At 40.4% G+C, this 17,794-nt stretch overlaps 1 protein-coding gene across 2 annotated transcripts in view; it reads right to left on the bottom strand.

Moving 5' to 3' along the window:
• ADAMTS12 (ADAM metallopeptidase with thrombospondin type 1 motif 12) overlaps nucleotides 1-17,794 on the bottom strand; it is a 534,685-nt gene that overhangs the window by 212,666 nt on the left and 304,225 nt on the right. For both annotated transcript variants that reach the window (XM_020995368.2, XM_020995376.2), the window contains exons 6-7: nucleotides 15,363-15,487; nucleotides 6,692-6,841 (exon numbers count right to left, since the gene is read on the bottom strand). In XM_020995368.2, coding sequence (XP_020851027.1) covers nucleotides 6,692-6,841; nucleotides 15,363-15,487 — 275 coding nt within the window. The remainder of the gene's footprint in view (nucleotides 1-6,691; nucleotides 6,842-15,362; nucleotides 15,488-17,794) is intronic.

Below are 17,794 nucleotides of genomic sequence, written 5' to 3'. Positions count from 1 at the left end.
TAGGGTCTCAATTTACTCATCTGTAAAAAGAGGAGGTTGGTCCAGATGACTAATCCCCTACCAAATTCCTAAGACCTTGCTTCTCTTGATTTGTAATCCTATGATAATAATTGTAATTCAGTAGTATAAAGAGAGAAGCAACATTTAGTATTACTGCAGGCATAGAGAGATGGGACTGCCCTCACTTAATGTACTTAATTCTGCTTTTCCAAAATTATACACATGTGCGTGTGTAAATTTAGGAATATTACAGAAACTAGTTAACGTCCACCTAGACAAAACAACTCATAGCATGGTAAGGTAGAATGAGTACTGGACCTGGGATCAGAGGAGATCTGGGTTTGAATCACTCCTCTGTCATTCAGGTACCTTCTTTGAGCTTTAGTTTTTTTATCAAGAAGATGGAAATACTTCAAAGGTTGCTGAGAAGATCAGATAAGACTGTATGTAATGGGCTTAGAACTCTACATAAAGGCCATGTGTGTTTATATATATAATACACATATATATAATATGTATATTTTATTCCAATTTTTGATCATACAGAACAAGTATTGAAAGAAACAAAAAGCAAACAAAAACCCTTTTAGAAATGGTTTACAAAAGGTAAAAATGGCATACCTGGTTGCTAACTTAATCCTTAATCAATTCCTTTTGGGAATATTGGCTCTCACCATTGGGGTAATTTTCATTGCTTCCGATCAGTCCACTTCTTTCTATTTCTACTCAACTGCTATTTAAGAGTACAGGTGTTAAATCCTTCAGTAATGCATTTTGGGGGGAGTCATGCTCACTTTAACCACTAAATGTCCTGAAATAGCTCTTAAATTATTCTGGCAAAAATCACCTTCCCTGGTCTTCAGGTTGCAAGCCTCTGTGGGTGTGTTGTGAGATACCTCTTATCATCCAATTCTTTCTTTATTGACTGCTTCTGAACATCCTTTTAGAAAGATTAAATAGCACTGTGTCCCATCTATTTGATTTCCTTCTTCAAGGAAACCTCTTTCACCTAAGGGATGATACAATCTTGTTTTTAAAATGAGCTAGACCCTTAATTAATAATAATAACTCACTCTGGCACTTCATGGTTCACAAAACACTTTTCTCACAGTATCTCAGTGAGGTAAGCAGACCAAGGAATCCCTTCTAGGATTCATCTGTGAAATGAAACAGCTGAACCAGATAAGCTCTCAGGTCCTTTCCAGCTCAAGTCTAAGGCGCTCATCTTATTATATAGATTAGGAAACGGAGGTTCTGAGAAGTTATGACTTGCCCAATGTCCCAGATTGAGTAAGCATCAGCAAACTAGACCCATCTTCTTAAGACCTAATCTAACACTCCTAATACATCAGTATGGTTTGAAAGGGAACAAACTATATATTTAAGCAGTTAAATGGTCTTTGTTTCCCATAAGTACAATTTTTATTCAGTGGAGTAGAGATACAACAAGGTGTGGTATTAAAAGCAGGAGGCTTGGTAGTCAGGAGGCCTAGTAGGTTTCTATTCTGATTCTGTCTACTATCTACAAAGGAAAGAAAGAAAGAAAGAAAGAAAGAAAGAAAGAAAGAAAGAAAGAAAGAAAGAAAGAAAGAAAGAAAGGAAAAAGAATGAGAGAAAGCCGTCCATGTTGTCCAACTGGCCAGTTCCAGTTTGGTCTCCAGTGGGAAGCTCCTTTTCTGCTCACAGAGGCTGCTGTTTGTTCTTCATTCTCGAAGAGGACCATCACATCAAGGAGGTGGTGCCATGACACGCAAATGAATTGGATTTAAGTGAGGGAGGGCTGTGCAAAGTCACCAGCCTCACTTTTTCCTCTGGAGCCACCTGGGTCCAGTGGCCAGACACAGATTAGGCAACTGGAGATGGCCCAGAATGCACCTTGGCTAGCTCAGAATGAATGAAATAGTAATTGTTTCTGTTTTGGCTGGAAATCCTGAAGATCTTTACTCCCAGATCAATTTTTTTTAAAAAGAGACAATTTTCTACCTCATTTCTTATTGAACCTTAATCACTGAATAGGCATTGCCTCAATCAAACTGAGACCTGTTAAAGACCTTAGCTTGAAAAGGCCAAGGTCCCCCACTGCATCCTTGGCCATCTCCAGTTATCCTGATCTATATTTGGCTACTGGACCCAGATGGCTCTGGAGGAGAAAGTGGTGCTGGTGACCTTTCACAGCCCTCCTTCAGTGTAATCTAATTCACTTGCATGTCATGGCATCACCTCCTTGATGTCATGGTCCTTTTTGAGCATGAAGGACAAACAGCAGCAACTGCCTTAGCAAGTCACCCCTAGGGATAAGAAAACTGCTCAGAAAGAGCCCCCCACGTCTCTCACAAGGTTAACATGAAGAGCAAATTAAATAAAGGATGTGAGAATGCTTTGAAATGCACTAAGAATTATACAAGTGTATAGTACTACCATTGCTATTATTATTAGTACATCCCTCATTTCCTTCTTAGTCATACCTCCTTTCAAGGACATACATGTTTTCTTCCCCAGAAAGGAAAATCAAGGTCCCTATTAAAATGATAACCAGAATTAATTGCCCATCTGCTAATATAACACCCTGTCCTCTGAGTCCCTATGCAAGTGTAACAAATCTTCCAACATGTGGAGGCATGAGAAACTGGAGCCCATCCTTCATTAATCTCCTATCCCAATTCTGCCTTCAAGAATTTGGCATCCCTTCTGCAATTAGCCGATCAAATCAAATCAGTTAATATTTATGTTAATCTGGCTCTCTGTTTATTGGCATCTATTTTACAGCTTCATAAGTTACCAGCACAGAGCAATCTAGCTTCAATGAGCTATTTATCTCAGAACTAATCAGCTGCCAAGTTTCGATGAGTCTAGCTCCAAAATATCTCTCCTTTCTAACACTTCTTTTTTCTATTCACATTTCCATCACATTGGGTCAGGTTGTGACCACCTCTGGCTTGGACTATTGAGTGAAGGAAAGAATGAATGAACTATTGAGAATTGGTTCTTAGTTGGGCCCCCTGCTTCTCTTCTCTCCTCTCTCTAATCTGTGCTCCACATAGCTGCCTCACTGATAGTCCTAAAACACATTGTTCGGACCCTCGTCAAGAAATTCTAGCTCCCTCTTGCCTCTAGATGAAATACACACTGCTTTGGCTTTCAAAGTCCCTCATAAAGTGGCTCTTGCCTTCCTTTCCAGGCTTAGTGCACAATTCCACCATGCATTCTATGCTTCAAACTAACCTACCTGCTGGTAGACATTTCATCTACTACCTTGATCCCTTCTCACTTCCACTTCAGGATTCTCAGCTCCTTTCAAAGCTCAGTTCTAGTGCTCCTCCCACCCTCTTATCCCTTCCCACACAATATCATCATTTGTTAGTGTCTTCCCTCCTGGGAATTACTGTGTTTGTTCCAGTATGAGTGTGTGTGTGTGCACATGTATGCATTTATGTATCTATATATGTATATGTATGTGTATGTATATATACACATACACACAATGTATATATGTGTGTGTGTATACATATATATTTTTGTTTTTGAAAATTTCTCATTTCTCACCTGGCTGTACACTTTGGGATTTCTCTGACTTCTCTACCTTGCCCCTGCATTGGGTACTTTCCCATAGGCCATCGTGCTCTGCCTCCCTCCCATTTTCAGTTCTTTATATGTGTTGTCTCCCCGCCCCTTGAGGATAGGGGCTGTCTTTTTCACTACTTTTGTTGTTTGTTGTTATATCTGCAGCACTTCACACAATGCATGGCACATAATAGGCACTTAATAAAAATGTATTAACTGAGAATCTAGCACAATGGCTGGCACATAGCAGGTGTCTAATAAAACACTTATTGAATGAATGAATGCTTTCACTGCATGTAAATTAAGCACTCTAGAGATAAGTTACCCTAAATTTAAATAGCACATTTCAGATGGGAGGCCTATTTTCTGGAATATTTAATTCCTTCTATCTTATTCCAACAGGTTCAACAATTGCTTTACTGAGTTCTCAGGCTGTATGAGGGAGAATGAGTGACACATAAAAATCTAGGTGGAGGAACATGTAAGGGGATAGAAATGAAGAAGAGGAAAGTAATTAGAAATGGAGGCAAAATGCTCCTGAAAGGGTAGCAATAGCTTTCACCCCTGGCATCCCAAAGTTGATTCTTTCTCTACTTTCTCTGCCATCGTCATTAGCATTAGCATTAAAGTTTGATGAACTCTGGGAAGTTCTGCTTACTCCTGGACCAGGTGTCAGCAAAGCCTCATTTTCTTGATTTAAGTGGGATCAGGTTGTGGTGAAAAGTGTCAGATAATCAGAAATCTAGAACTTGGAGAAATCTTAGAAATAATCAATTCATTTTAGAGATGATTAAATCAGTTTAATCCTAGAGAAGTGAAGTGACTTGCCCAAGCTCACACAAGTAATCAGCAGGATTTGAATCCAAGTCCTGTGGAACTAACGGGCAAAGTAACACACACCCAAATGAGGTTCAAATAAGATGGAGATGCTCTTCCACGTATGCCTGCCTGGCTCTATTTGAAGTGTATGACAATGTTTTTTTAGTTTTCTCTTATTCTCCATTTCCTTCTCCCAAACTGGTAGGGAAATAAACAGTAGCCAGAACTGCACTCCATTCTTAAAAACAATGGGTTGTTTAGCAGAGGCAGGCTGTCTCACCCTTCTGACAGTGCAAGACACTTTTACACACCTGAAGAAGCACATCTGTATACCAGGCATCACCACAGACATCCCAGTTCCACAGCCCCGTTCCCTTTGGGAGTCTACACAGGCACAGGAGATAGAGACTAGATTTGTGATTTCTTTGGCATAGGAAACTCCAGGTTAGGGAAATATCCTCTACAAGTGCAGGCTGGCACCTTCTCTGCAATGTAGAGCCTTAGAGAGCTGCCTATAGTGATTTGTCCAGGGGTGGAAGGATGTGTCAGATGCAGAACTTGAACTCAGGTCTTCTTGGATACAAGGCCTGCTTTCCACTCACTAAACCATGCTGGCTCTAGAGTCTATGTGGAAGTAGAAAATGGGAAGAAAAAAAAAGGAGGTGGGCAAGGAGACAAATGGGAAAAACCATTTTTTAATCAGAGCCATGAGAAGGTATGACAGAAGACATAGAATTAACAGTGTAGGGAAGACATCAGTTTTCATGATCAGTTCATAAAGCCCAGAGTCTGAATGGAGGTCAGATACAGTTTAGTTAAGAGTTCTTAACCTGGGGTCCCTGAACTTATGTGTGTGTGTATGTATATGTGTACACACACACACACACACACACACACACACACACACACACACGTATATGCATGTATACATACATATAAGTCTGTGCATATATAGATATGTATGTGTACACACATATACATATATATGTTTATGTATGTATATACACACACACACACACACACACACACACACACACACACACATATATATATATATATATATATATATATATAAATGTTATTTCAAAATAATTGGTTTCCTTTGTAATCCAATGAATTTTACTTTTTGCAGTTAAAAACTCTATGGTGAGAAAGGGTCCATAGGCTTTACCAGACAGCCAGAGGGATCCATAATACAAAAAAAGGCTAAGACCTCCTTGGTCTAGTCCAGCTGCTACCTGAAGAATGAGCCCCCTAGACAGCAGCTCCAGAGAGTGCTTATCTCCAATTATAGACCTTCAGGGACATGCCCCGAGGCTGTCTTTTCCATTTCTTAGACAGCTATAATTATTAAGGAGTCCTTCCCTACATGTAACCACCATATGCCTCCCTATAGTTTCTATCCATATGTCCTCATTCTACCCTCCAGGGCCAAGCAGAATAGGTCTAACCTCTCTTTCACTCAACAGCTCTTCAAATATTTAAAGACCACTGTTATATCACTTTTAAGTCTTCTCTCCTTCATCCTAAACTTCCCTTGTTCCTTTAACTGATAACTTGAAAGGGATCACTTCAACCCCCCTTACAATTTCACTGTGAGGAAGAACAGTATAATTGGAAAGAATTCTGGATTTGAAGCTGAAGGGACTGGGTTCAAATTCTGACTCTCCTGCTTAGTACCTGTGTGATTCAGGACAAATTACTTCATATCTTCGGGCTTCAGTTTTCTTATCTATATCATAAGGTTGAGCTAGATGACCTCTAAAGTCCCTGCCAGCTCTAAATCTCTGATCTTCTAATTTTCCTCCTTCTAGCCACGTTCCAGTTTCTTGATGGCATACTTGGAACTGAACAGAGTGCTCTAGGTGTGGTCTGAGCAGAGCAGAATGAAACTTGATGAATATCACCTCCCTCATTCTGGACACAATTTTGTTCATTTTGATTTGTTTCTTTGTTTATTTTGTTTTTTTTTGGTGAGGCAATTAGAGGTTAAGTGACTTGCCCAGGATCACACAGCTATTAAGTATCAAGTGTCTGAGGCTGGATTTGAACTGAGGTCCTCCTGACTCTAAGGCTGGAGTTCTACCCACTGTGCCACCTTGCTACCCCCATGGCTTCTGTTTGTTTGTTTTTTGGCTTTTTCTGGACACAATTTTGATGGCAGTCTAAGACAATTAGCTTTTCTGACTGCCCTGTTACAGAGTGGGCACATAGGGAGTTCCAGACATAGTAAACCTCCCGATATTTTTTGTCTGAACTACTCTCTAGCCATATCTCCTCCATCCTTACTTATTCATTACTTAGTCGTTACCTGTGCCCAAGCTCATGGGCAATTGTGAAAGCCAGGGGGAGTCCTGAGTCTTCATTGATATTACAGCTCCGGTGAGGCTGGCACATGCCAGAGAGATGTGACAGGCCTAGGGTTTCACAGGGATGATTAACCCCAGCACAGATATCTTTCCTGGAAATAGAGCATAGGGAAAGCTGGTCATTGAGGACAATGTTTAATAAAATATCATAAGAAAGAATCAATTATAGTGTTAGGTAAACATCTGGAATAGTTTGAAAGTATATTTGAAATAAAAGCTATGCATATTAAGAAGCAATTCAAACTAAGCATCTGTTAAAAATAAGTAAACTTCATTTTGGGATCATATCTCATTGATTTGACCTAGCAATGTGACAGTAGAAATAGGATTAGCTCTGAAGTAAAGGGATTTAGTTTTAAATTCCACCTCTGATGTTGACTTCCTGTTACCTTGGGGGGGGGGGAATAGGACAAAGGCAGGGGAGGAAGAGGACAAAAGAGGAGGAGGAGGAGGAGAAGAAAAAGGAAGAAGAAGAAGAAAGAAGAGGAGGAAGAAGGGGAGGAAGAGAAGAGGGATAAGGAAGACGAAAAAGGAGAAGAAAAAGAAGGAGGGGGAGGAGGAGAGGGAGGAGGAGGATGATAACTTGCATTTATACAGCACTATGTGCCATGCACTGTGCTAAGTGCTTAACAGGTATTATCTGATTTGATCCTCACAACAACCCTGGAAAATAGGTGCTATTATCATCCCCATTTAACAAACGAGGAGATTGAGGCAGGAATAGACTAAGTGACTTGCTCAGGGTCACACAGCTAGTATGTAAGGCCACATTTGAATTCTTCCTGACTCTGGACCCTGCACTCTTTCACTATATCTCATCATCATCATTATCATTAACTGGATCAAGAAACAGGAAGCAGTATGGCACAGTGGAAGGCTCGCTGGCTTTGGAGTCAGACTTGGGCTTGAGTCTCACCTCTGCCACCAAATCATTGTGTGACCTTTGTCAATTCACTTCTCCATAGACTTCACTATAAAACTATAAAACTTCTCTCTAAATCTATGATCTTATAATCTTAAGCCATTTATCTGCCTGGCCAAACACAAACACTGTTAGCAAGCTGGCACTATTTAGAGACATTAACTAGAAAAGATCAAATTTTTGAGTCCAGTACTCAAAGTACATCAGAGTATATTCCTCATTTGTGGTAATATGCCTCTGTTTCCAAAATGGTTGGGTACTAACTAGCTATCCGTGATTCAAATGATCTATCTACTTCCTACCTCCATCCTGTCAGTACCAGGGCTCAGTGGACAAATAAGGAGATGGCTAGCAACTGAAAAGTATATAGACCCAGGAGGATGGTATTAGTGACCCAGCAAGGGATCAGCAATGTGAAGTGAAATAGGAAGAAGGTGGGGCAGTGGGTAAAGTTCTTAGGAGACTATGGGAACTAGCAATGATTCAGCCAGGATCACTGATGTAGATTTAGAAGGGGTCTTAGAGGCTGGCTAGTACAACCCCCTCAATTTACAGAGCACAAACCCAAGGTCCAGAGAAGCTTAAGTGACTTGTCCAAGGTCACACATTAAGTGACAGACCCAGAATTTAAACATAGGTCCTTTGATTCAAAATCCATCCCTCTTTCCTCTGGACCATATTGCCTACTATAAGGAGGTCTAGAAGTAAGTAAGGGAGATCCACCCACAAGGACTAGGACTTTAGGGAAGGGAGAACAGTTGCAAGTAAGGTATGACCCCAGTTCCAGAGGAAATGGGGCATTTGGATGAATACCAATCTAATTCATAGCTATAGTTATTGGGTTAAAGACTTAGTCACCATTGACAAGGCAAGAAGAATGGAGTTAACCAGAACCAAGGGATAAAGAAGGTCAATAGCAAATATTACTTGTTACTGATTTACACATTTATAGGTACTTCTATTTCCCCTGCCTAGGGGACAGATTGATCATAGGGTGGGTCTAAGTTTTCAAGTGAGAGTTAAGTGGCCCAAAATGGAGGGATACGGGATTAGGGAGTCAGATTGGACATTATGCCACTCTGCTCCCAGACTCCTTCAAGTTGGTATGAGGAGCCCAGGACTTAGTGCTTCCTCTCACTTTATCAGCTGGCATTGTACCTTTTTTCTCACTTACCAGATTCTTTATTATAACTGCAGGGGTTGGTTCTAAGCAGAGAAGTGGCTTTCATGTTTCTCTTACTAGACAGCTTCCTTACAAATGTTCACAGGGACCTTGGGACCTTGTAGGGTCTAAGCAGTGCTGATGGTGATTTTTCTTTTAGAACAGTCTTTTTTTAAACATAGCTGTTATTTCTAATACAACATTCTCTTTCCCACTACTACTAAATAAAACCCTGACTTGTAGCAAAGTACAGTTAAGCAAAACAAATCGATAAATTGACCATGTCTGACAACATATACTCTCTTCAACTGTAGCGTCCCAGAGAGGTACAAAGCAAAGAGTGCACACACCTACTTTTCCTCCCACACACATACACCCCTAGTTGTTGTTTTTTCTCTGCCCCCCTTCCCACTGATTCCCAATGGCCCCTGGTCAAAAATGGGAAAAGGCCACAGAACAAAAACAACAATAATTAATAATAATAATAGTTAACATTTATATATCACTTATTATGTGCCAGGCATGTGCTTTGATACTCAAAACAACCTGGGGGGTAAGTACTGCTATTATCTCCATTTTACAGTTGAGAAAACTGAGGCAAACAGGGTTTAAGCGATTTGCCCAGGATCACACAGCTTGTGAGCGCCTGAGGCCAAATTTGAACTCAGTTCTTCCTGATTCCAAGCCCAGAGCTCTATCTACTGCATCATCCAGCTGTCCCAAGGTCATCACAAGTCATGTAGGATATGTTTGACACATCAAACTGTTCTGACTCACCTGTTATTTTTATATTTATTTAATATTTTATTTTTTCCAATTACATCTAAAAACCATTGTTGTTGTTGTTGTTTAATTTTGAGTTCCAAATTCTCTCCCTCTATCCCTCTCTACCCCACTCATGGAGAAGGTAAGCAATTTGGTTTAGGTTATACATGTCTGACACACTTGTTGAGGCAAGGTCATTTAAATCATTTCAAATCATTCACAAAAGCTGCTAGCACAAGTGGTAGGATGTCTTCAGGACAAGAAAACTTTCTTTGCCAACAGATGACTCACTCAAACACCAAAGCCATCATGAATTTCAGTTCTAAGCCCTCAATGCATGGGGTTTACGTGGGTGCTGCTTTGGCTACATAGGCTCTTCAGGCTTTGATGTCAATTATGCTGTTAGAAAGATGCTGGCACAGGGGAATCCTGCCAGTTTCCATTAGCCCATAGCTATAGCAATAACTGGGATAATGGAGCCAGTTTCAAAGATTTCTATTTACAGAAGAGCATCAGGAAAGATTTACACATGTATTTTGCTAATGGCAACAGCTGCCACTGAAATTTCCAAAATGTTTTGTTTGGTCATATACCATGGCCATTTTAATCCCTTTTGGACACATAGGAACACCAACTAAACATTCTTCCCGCCCTAAATAACCACGCTGCCAATGGGGCTTTATAACCCATTTCTTCATTTCTTTCTAAAGAGCCAGGAGTCCAGTAAAGATAGCAGTGATTGGTAAAGATGAATGGAACAAATGGATAATTTATTAATTTTTCTAATGGATACATTCTGGGGTCACTCAATTCAATAAGTATTGACTGAGCACCTGTTATGCATCTAACAGTGTACATTAGGCTCAAAGGAATACTGAAAAACTGCATTTTATGACACAGATCCCTTACCTCAAGGTGCTTACATTCTTTTTAATGATTATATAACCTAAGCCCTGGGACCACCAGTTAAAATCTGTCTTCTAGCATTTCTTTTTTCTTGGGGGGGGATTTAAAACATTTTTTATTAATTTATTTTGATTTATCAACAATCACTTCCATAAGCTTTTGAGTTTAAAATTTTTCTCCCCCTCAACCCCCCCCAAGATGAGAACACAATCTAATATAGGCTTTACGTATACATTCCTATTAAACATATTTTCACATTAGTCATGTTGTAAGGAAGAATTAGAACCAATAGGAGGAACGCAAGAAAGTGGAAACAAAACAAAAGAAAAAAATGGCAAATAGTATGCTTCAATCTGCATTCCAACTCCATAGTTCTTTTTCTAGATGTGGATAGTATTTTCCATCATGAGACTTTTGAAGGACTAAGTCTATCAAAGTTAGTCATCACACAACATGGCTGTTACTGTGTACAGCATTCTCCTGGTTCTGCTCACTTCACTCAGCATCAGGCCATACAAGTCTTTCCAGGTTTTTCTGAAGTCCTCCTGCTCATCATTTTCTACAGCACAACTTCTAGCACTTCTTGATCCAATTCCCTACTATCTTCTGTAGAACATTCTGTAATCATGCCTCCGTACATGCACATACACGCTAATCTTCAATCTACTGACTTCTAATCCAAATTATTTTACATCTCCTTATCTACTGGTTTCTTCCCTGTTGCCTTCATATACTCCCAAATTCCATCATCCTGTCTCTCCATACTTTGATAGCCAAAGTCCTAGAAAAAAAATGGTCTACACCCATTGTTTCTCTTTACTGGCCTCTTACTAATTTCTTTTTTTTCCTTTTTTATTTTTCCTTTTTAGGCAATTGGGGTTAAGTGATTTGCCCAGGTCACACAGCTATTAAGTGTCAAGTGATTGGTCGAGGCCGGATTTGAACTCAGGTCCTCCTGCCATCAATCCCCAAGACTCTATCCACTAAGTCACCTAGCTGCCCCCTCTTACTCATTTCTAAACCCTCTGTAATCTGGCTTCTAACCTTAACAATGAGCTCAAACCCTTCCCTCCAAAGTTATCACTGATCTCTTAATTGCCACATATTATAATCTTTTCTTGATTCTTATCCTTCTTGACCTCTCTGCAGTATCTGACATTGCTGACCACTCTCCTGGATACTCTCTCCTCTCTGATTTTTGCAGGACATTTTTTTCTTGTTTCTTTTTCCTTAGGTGTCTGACCACTACTCCATCTCCTTAGTTAATTTATCTTCCATATCATACCCCTTAACTGTTGGTGGAGCTAAGGATCTGTTCAGGGCCCTCTTTCTTTCTTAACTTTCTGTTCTTTCCCTCTAAATCCTCTCATGCACTGACCTCCTCAGCTCCTATGGTTTTAATTATCACCTCCAGGGAGATAACTTCAACATTTGTATATCTAGTCTTAGAGTCTTTCCTAAAACCCAGTTGTGCATTTCCAATTGCCTACTGAATATTTCAAACTGAATGTCCCCTCAGCCTCTCAAACTCAACGTTTCCAAACCTGAATCCATCTTTCTGGTCAAACTCCCTGTCTCCTGAAGTTCCCCATTTTTTTGACAGCCCTATGATTTTTCCATTTATTCAGGTTCACAACTTGCACATTATCCATGATTCCTCACTTTCCTTTAGCCCGCATAAATAATCACCTGCCAACTCTGCCATTCTTACCTCTACAGAATCTCATGTATCCTGCACCTTCTCTCTGATCACACAGTCACTGCCCTGATTTGGGTCCTCATCACCTCTTGCCTGGACTATTGGAATAATTACTTCCTAATTGGCCTCCTATCTCAAGTATCTTCCCTCTCCAGTCCAACTCCCACAGGTGCCGAAGTGATTTTTTTTGAAGTTCCAATTTAACCTTGCCACTCCTCTAATCCGCTTATAAACTCCAATGACTTCCCATTGCCTTTAAGATCAAATATAAGTTCCACTGTTTACCTTTAATGCCCTTCACAATCTGATCCCACTCTAACACAACAAATTTATTATGCATCATTCCCCTTCACACTTCATGGTCTATCCAAGCTTCTTTTTTTCCTCATTTAATAGTATTTTACTTTTTCCAATTACATGCAAAGATAGTTTTCAACATTCACTTTTACAAGATTTTGAGTTCCACATTTTTTTCTCCCTTCTTCTCTTCCCTTTCCCTTCCCCAAGACAGCAAGCAATAGGCTATACATGTACAATCATATTAAACGTATTTCCACATTAGTCATGTGAAAAAAGAACCAGAGCAAAAGGGAAAAACCACCAGAAAAAAAAAACAAAAAAAGAAAAAATACAAAAGGGAAAACCGCATGCTTCCATCTGCTTTCAGACTCCATAGTTCTTTGTATGTAGATAGCATTTTCCATCATGAGTCTTTTGGAGTTATCTTAGATTCTTGCATTGCTGAGAAGAGCTAAGTCCATCAAAGTTAGGCATCTCATAATGTTGCTGTTACTGTGTACAATGTTCTCCTGGTCCTGCTCACTTCATTCAGCATCAGTTCATATAAGTCTTTCCAGGTTTTTCTGAAATTTATCCAAGCTTCTTCCTCACACATAATACTCCCATCTCCTATCTCTGTGCCTTTGCATTAACTGTCTTCCAGGCCTGGAATGCACGCTCACTTCACCTCTTCCTCTTAAATTCCTTGTTTACTTCACAGCTCTGTTCAAGGGACATCTTCTAAATGAAGCCCTTCTATATCCCCCAAGCTGTCCCCACCTTCAAAAATGTACCTTACATTTATGTTGTATACACACACACACACACATACACACACACACACACACACACAGAGTCTCCCTCAAGCTCCCCAAGGACAGCAACTATTTCACATTCACATTGCTACTGCTTAGCACAGGACCCAGCACACAGTAGGTACTTAATGCCGGTGGTTTATTAATTAATTGGTTGAATGATTAGTCCCTTTTGGTTGAATTCCAAGACAAAACTACTTCTAGTGATCTCAGCTGTGCAGCAGATAGTGTTAGAATGAGACTTCAGCACAAAGGCTCTATAACTATCTGATCATCTCAAGTCACAGAATAATGGAATGCTAGAGCTGTTTAGGGGTCAACTAATTTTCAACATTTCCAAGCTCTGTGATTTTTCTTTTTTTATGTTACTACTTCTTCCAATACCATAGAACTTAACTCTTCTCTAAGTTAGTAAATAGACTTCAAGAATTTCCAAGGCCGGAAAACATATCACTTTTTATCTAGTCTGCCTAGTGAAGCTGTCAACAAGCATTTATGAGGTACCTATTATGTGCTAGTTGATGGACATAAAGACAAAAATAAAATAATTCCTGCCTTCAAAGAGCCTGCATTCTAATTAATATTCTTTCTATCAAATCCCTTTGTCATAAAATACAGTGGTATTTTTAAAAATAAAGCATAGGGGTTATAGTTGGAAGGCAAGAGAAAAGGGGAGTCAAGAGCTATATGTGGACTTAGGAGGACCTAGACACAAGCCCCACTTGGAACACTTAATCATCATGTGACCATGTGCAAATCAATTAATATCTCTAGGACCAGATAACTAGATCACAGTTTTCTCATCTGTACAATGATGAAGTTGGACTTGGCAGCTCCAGATCTATGAGCCCAAGTTATCAGAAGAGCTTCTTGCATCCTTCCTTTTTGCCTCCCTCCCACAGGGGTTTTTATGGGAATTAATAGTAAAGTAGGGAGCTCATTTGCACTTTCCAATAGTATGTCTAGGAAAAATGCAAATTGTGTGTGTGTGTGTGTGTGTGTGTGTGTATGCCTTAAAATCTATCATCTGGACTATAACAAAGATCACCAAAGAACCTGCACCATGAGACGTTGCTGGCTACACATGCATCTTTGACCCTGCCCTTGACATTCCCTCTATGCATTAAGAATAGAGTTATTCAAAAGCTGTTCCTTCATTCCAGGTATTCACTCTGGTTCCAGCTCCCCTCTGGCTCTAGTAGTCTGCCCCCTCACACCCTACAGTGCTCCTGAAAAGCCAATCTTGGTGCATTAGGAGGGGAAAGCTATAGGCAGTCGTGATCAACAAGCATCCCTGTGTGAATCGACTACGGCAGGAAACATTCAAATACCCAATCTATGGTCTGTTACTGACTTTAGCAACTTAAAAGAGCCTGGTTTCTTTGGGCATTCAGCTTGATGATAACATGAGAAAAATATAATTAGGAAGGAAAATTATAGGATCATAGAATTATGCTGGAAGAGACCTTTGAGGTCAACTAGTCCAATACTCTCATTTACAGATGAGGAGACTGAGGCCCCAAGGAGGAAAGTGCTTTTCCTAAGGTTATATAGATAGTAATTGGCAGATCTGGGATTCAAAACCAAACCCTTTACTCCAATCTCAGAAACCTTTCCACTGCACTGAGCTGCTTCAAAAGGTAATCCCCAGGGGCAGCTATGTGGCACAGTGGATAGAGCACTGGCCCTGAACTCAGGAGGACCTGAGTTCAAATCCAGCCTCAGACCAAACACTTAACACTTCCTAGCTGTGTGACCCTGGGCAAGTCACTTAACACCAATTGCTTAAAAAAAACCAAACCTAAAAAATGTAATCCCCAAACCCATGTCAGGCATTTCAAGTAAACCTTATATATTATCCAAGATTCTGGATAACCCATGTTACTTTGTTCCCTCCATTAATACAGTAATTGGAAATATTAGAAAACTAGCCTGCAAGAAATGGAAGAGAAGACAAAGCTCTAGTCAGAAGGCCTTGCTCACTTCTTACACCTTCCCCATGTCCTTCCCTCCTCCAGGCATCCCCTAGCCCTCCACCCAGGCTGGGCTCCAGCTGTGGCAGTACCTGGTTAGGAGGACGGCCACATCATGATGGGCAGGGTTGAGGTCGCTCTTAGGGTTGATGCTTTTCTGCCACTTGCAGAAGCTGGCCAGCGTCTTGTCTGCATGGTGAACTATTTTCAATCCTTGCTGGAGACAGAAAAACAAAGGATGAGCCTGAGGTGGCCATAGGACTAACAGCTTTGCAGTGGAGTCCCTGGAAACACTGTGAGTACAGTAGGCTGAGCTCTGGCCTGGGGGAAGGGAATCCTTTAGAACATGAACAATAGCTTAGCAAGCAGGTATAACAACACATGTTTACCTCTTCGCTGTTCTTCTCTGCAGTTTCATTAACAGAGCTGAGGAACAAAGGCTCATGAAATTTGGATATTTGGAACTTACAATTCATCCAGTTCAGTCCCCTCATTTAACAGGTCATTTAACAATGCTCAAGTCCACATAGGTAATATGTGAAGTGTCCAAATGTGAACCCAGATCTCTGATCCCCTAACCAATACTTTTTCTACTGTACCACAAAAAAAGAGAAATTAACATTTGGGCAAAACACCCTTGGAAGAAAAAGAGAAAAGAAAATGTCACCAAAAACTTAGAAATCTTTCGGGGTCTATTGCCACTGATTCTGGGCTTCTTCTGTCTCATTCTTCCACACTCCACCTCCTCCCACAAAGCATACATTTCAGAAAGAGCCTCTTGGCTTTGATATTTATTAATTAGAAGAAAAATATATTGGGGTAGGGCCTGATTCAATAGGGATTCCTACAAGCCTGGGGCTGATCTGATAGTTTTTTTATGATTTTTTTTCTTATCATTATATCCCTAATGCCTAGCATACTGCCTCACACACAATAGGTACTTCATACTTACCTACTGAATCAAATGATTCTGTGTCCATTCAGCATCTTCCAAGGTGGCTAGGTGCACAACAGCCGGACCAGATTGCCTATATCCTAGGGTTACCAACTATTACGCAGTTTCTGGATGCCCACAGCCTGCACAACAGTCCTCAAGTTCAGTTTCAGGGCCTCTAGAGGACCACCCAGTGGGCAGATGTCAAGACTGGAGTGTTCCCAGATATTCCTCTCAAGTCCATGGCTACCATCAGTGAAAAGACTTGATCCATTCAAAGTTTTAGTGATACAGGTATCCAGAGAGTTACTGGAATAGGGGTAAAATGGCTAGAGTACCAAGCCTGGAGTTAGGAAGGCTCATCTTCCTGAGTTCAAATTTGGCCTTAGACACTTACTAGCTGCATAAACCTGGGCAAGTTACTTAACCCTGTTTGCCTCAGTTTCCTAATCTATAAAGTGAGCTAGAGAAGGAAATGGCAAACTACTTGAGTATCTCTGCCAAGAAAACCCCAAATGGGGTCATGAAGAATCAGACACAACTGAAAAATAATTGAACAGTAACAAGTGGGATAGGAAGTAAGAATTATCATGGAGCACGGAAGGGGTGAGGAAGAAAGATCATTTCTGGGTCCATTTGTTCATTCATTCATTCAACAAGCATTTTCACAGATCTAGAAATGGAAAGGACCTTAAAGATCATAAAGTCTAAACCCTGTATTTTATAGATGAGGAAACTGAGGCCAGGAGTTAAATGATTTGCCCACAGTCAAACAGGCAGGAAGTATAAGAGGTAGAAGTTCAATCCAGTTCCTCTGACTCCAGAGCAAGTGTTCGTGTGGTTATTCTGCTTTGAGGATACAAAACAAAACTCTCTGCCCTCAAAGAGCTTACACTTTATCAGGTCATGATTAAGCTCCAGGGCATAGTCTGCTTTGTTAAGTTGCTTCTGCAAGAGCAGAAGTCTTGGACATAGCCATTACAAGTGAAGCACAGATCTTACCCACCTCTGATCCAGACCCCTAGAGGAAACTAGGTGTTAAAAAAAAAACTGATTTCATAGAGCTGGAGGGAGAGAGCAAATCAGGAAGATCTGAGTTCAGATTTGATCTCAGACACTAGCTGTGTGTCATTTGGCAAATCATTAACCTGTGTCTGCCTCAGTTTCTTCAACTGTGAAAGGATAATAATAGCACCTACCTCCTAAAACTGTTGAAGGATAAGATGAAATAATATTTTTAAAGCAATTAGCACAGAGTACACGCTTAATAAATGTCTCTTTCGTTCCTTCCTTTTTGGGAATCTAAGTGAGCTGAGTATGCATGACCTTTGAAGTGAAGGTACAGCTGTCGGTCAGGATAAACTTAGACAGGATTTTACCACAGAAACCAGTGTCAACTATCTATATGTAGATTGAACTGACACAGTATTTAGATTATTGTGTCAGCTAAATGGTTGCAAAGCAGATGGGCACTGGGGTGGGAGAAGGATGTGAATTGTGTAAGAGGTTAAGAATGGAGACAGGGAGATTGGTATTCTGGGATGATGTAGGAACACTCTTGCTGCGGTCTCATAATAAGGCCCCATTCTT

The sequence above is a fragment of the Phascolarctos cinereus genome, unplaced genomic scaffold (assembly GCF_003287225.1).
Source record: "Phascolarctos cinereus isolate Bilbo 61053 unplaced genomic scaffold, phaCin_HiC Scaffold_4;HRSCAF=312, whole genome shotgun sequence".
NCBI lineage: Eukaryota > Metazoa > Chordata > Mammalia > Diprotodontia > Phascolarctidae > Phascolarctos > Phascolarctos cinereus.
Note: the sequence above shows the minus strand (reverse complement) of the source record. Positions and strands in the feature narration are given on the sequence as shown.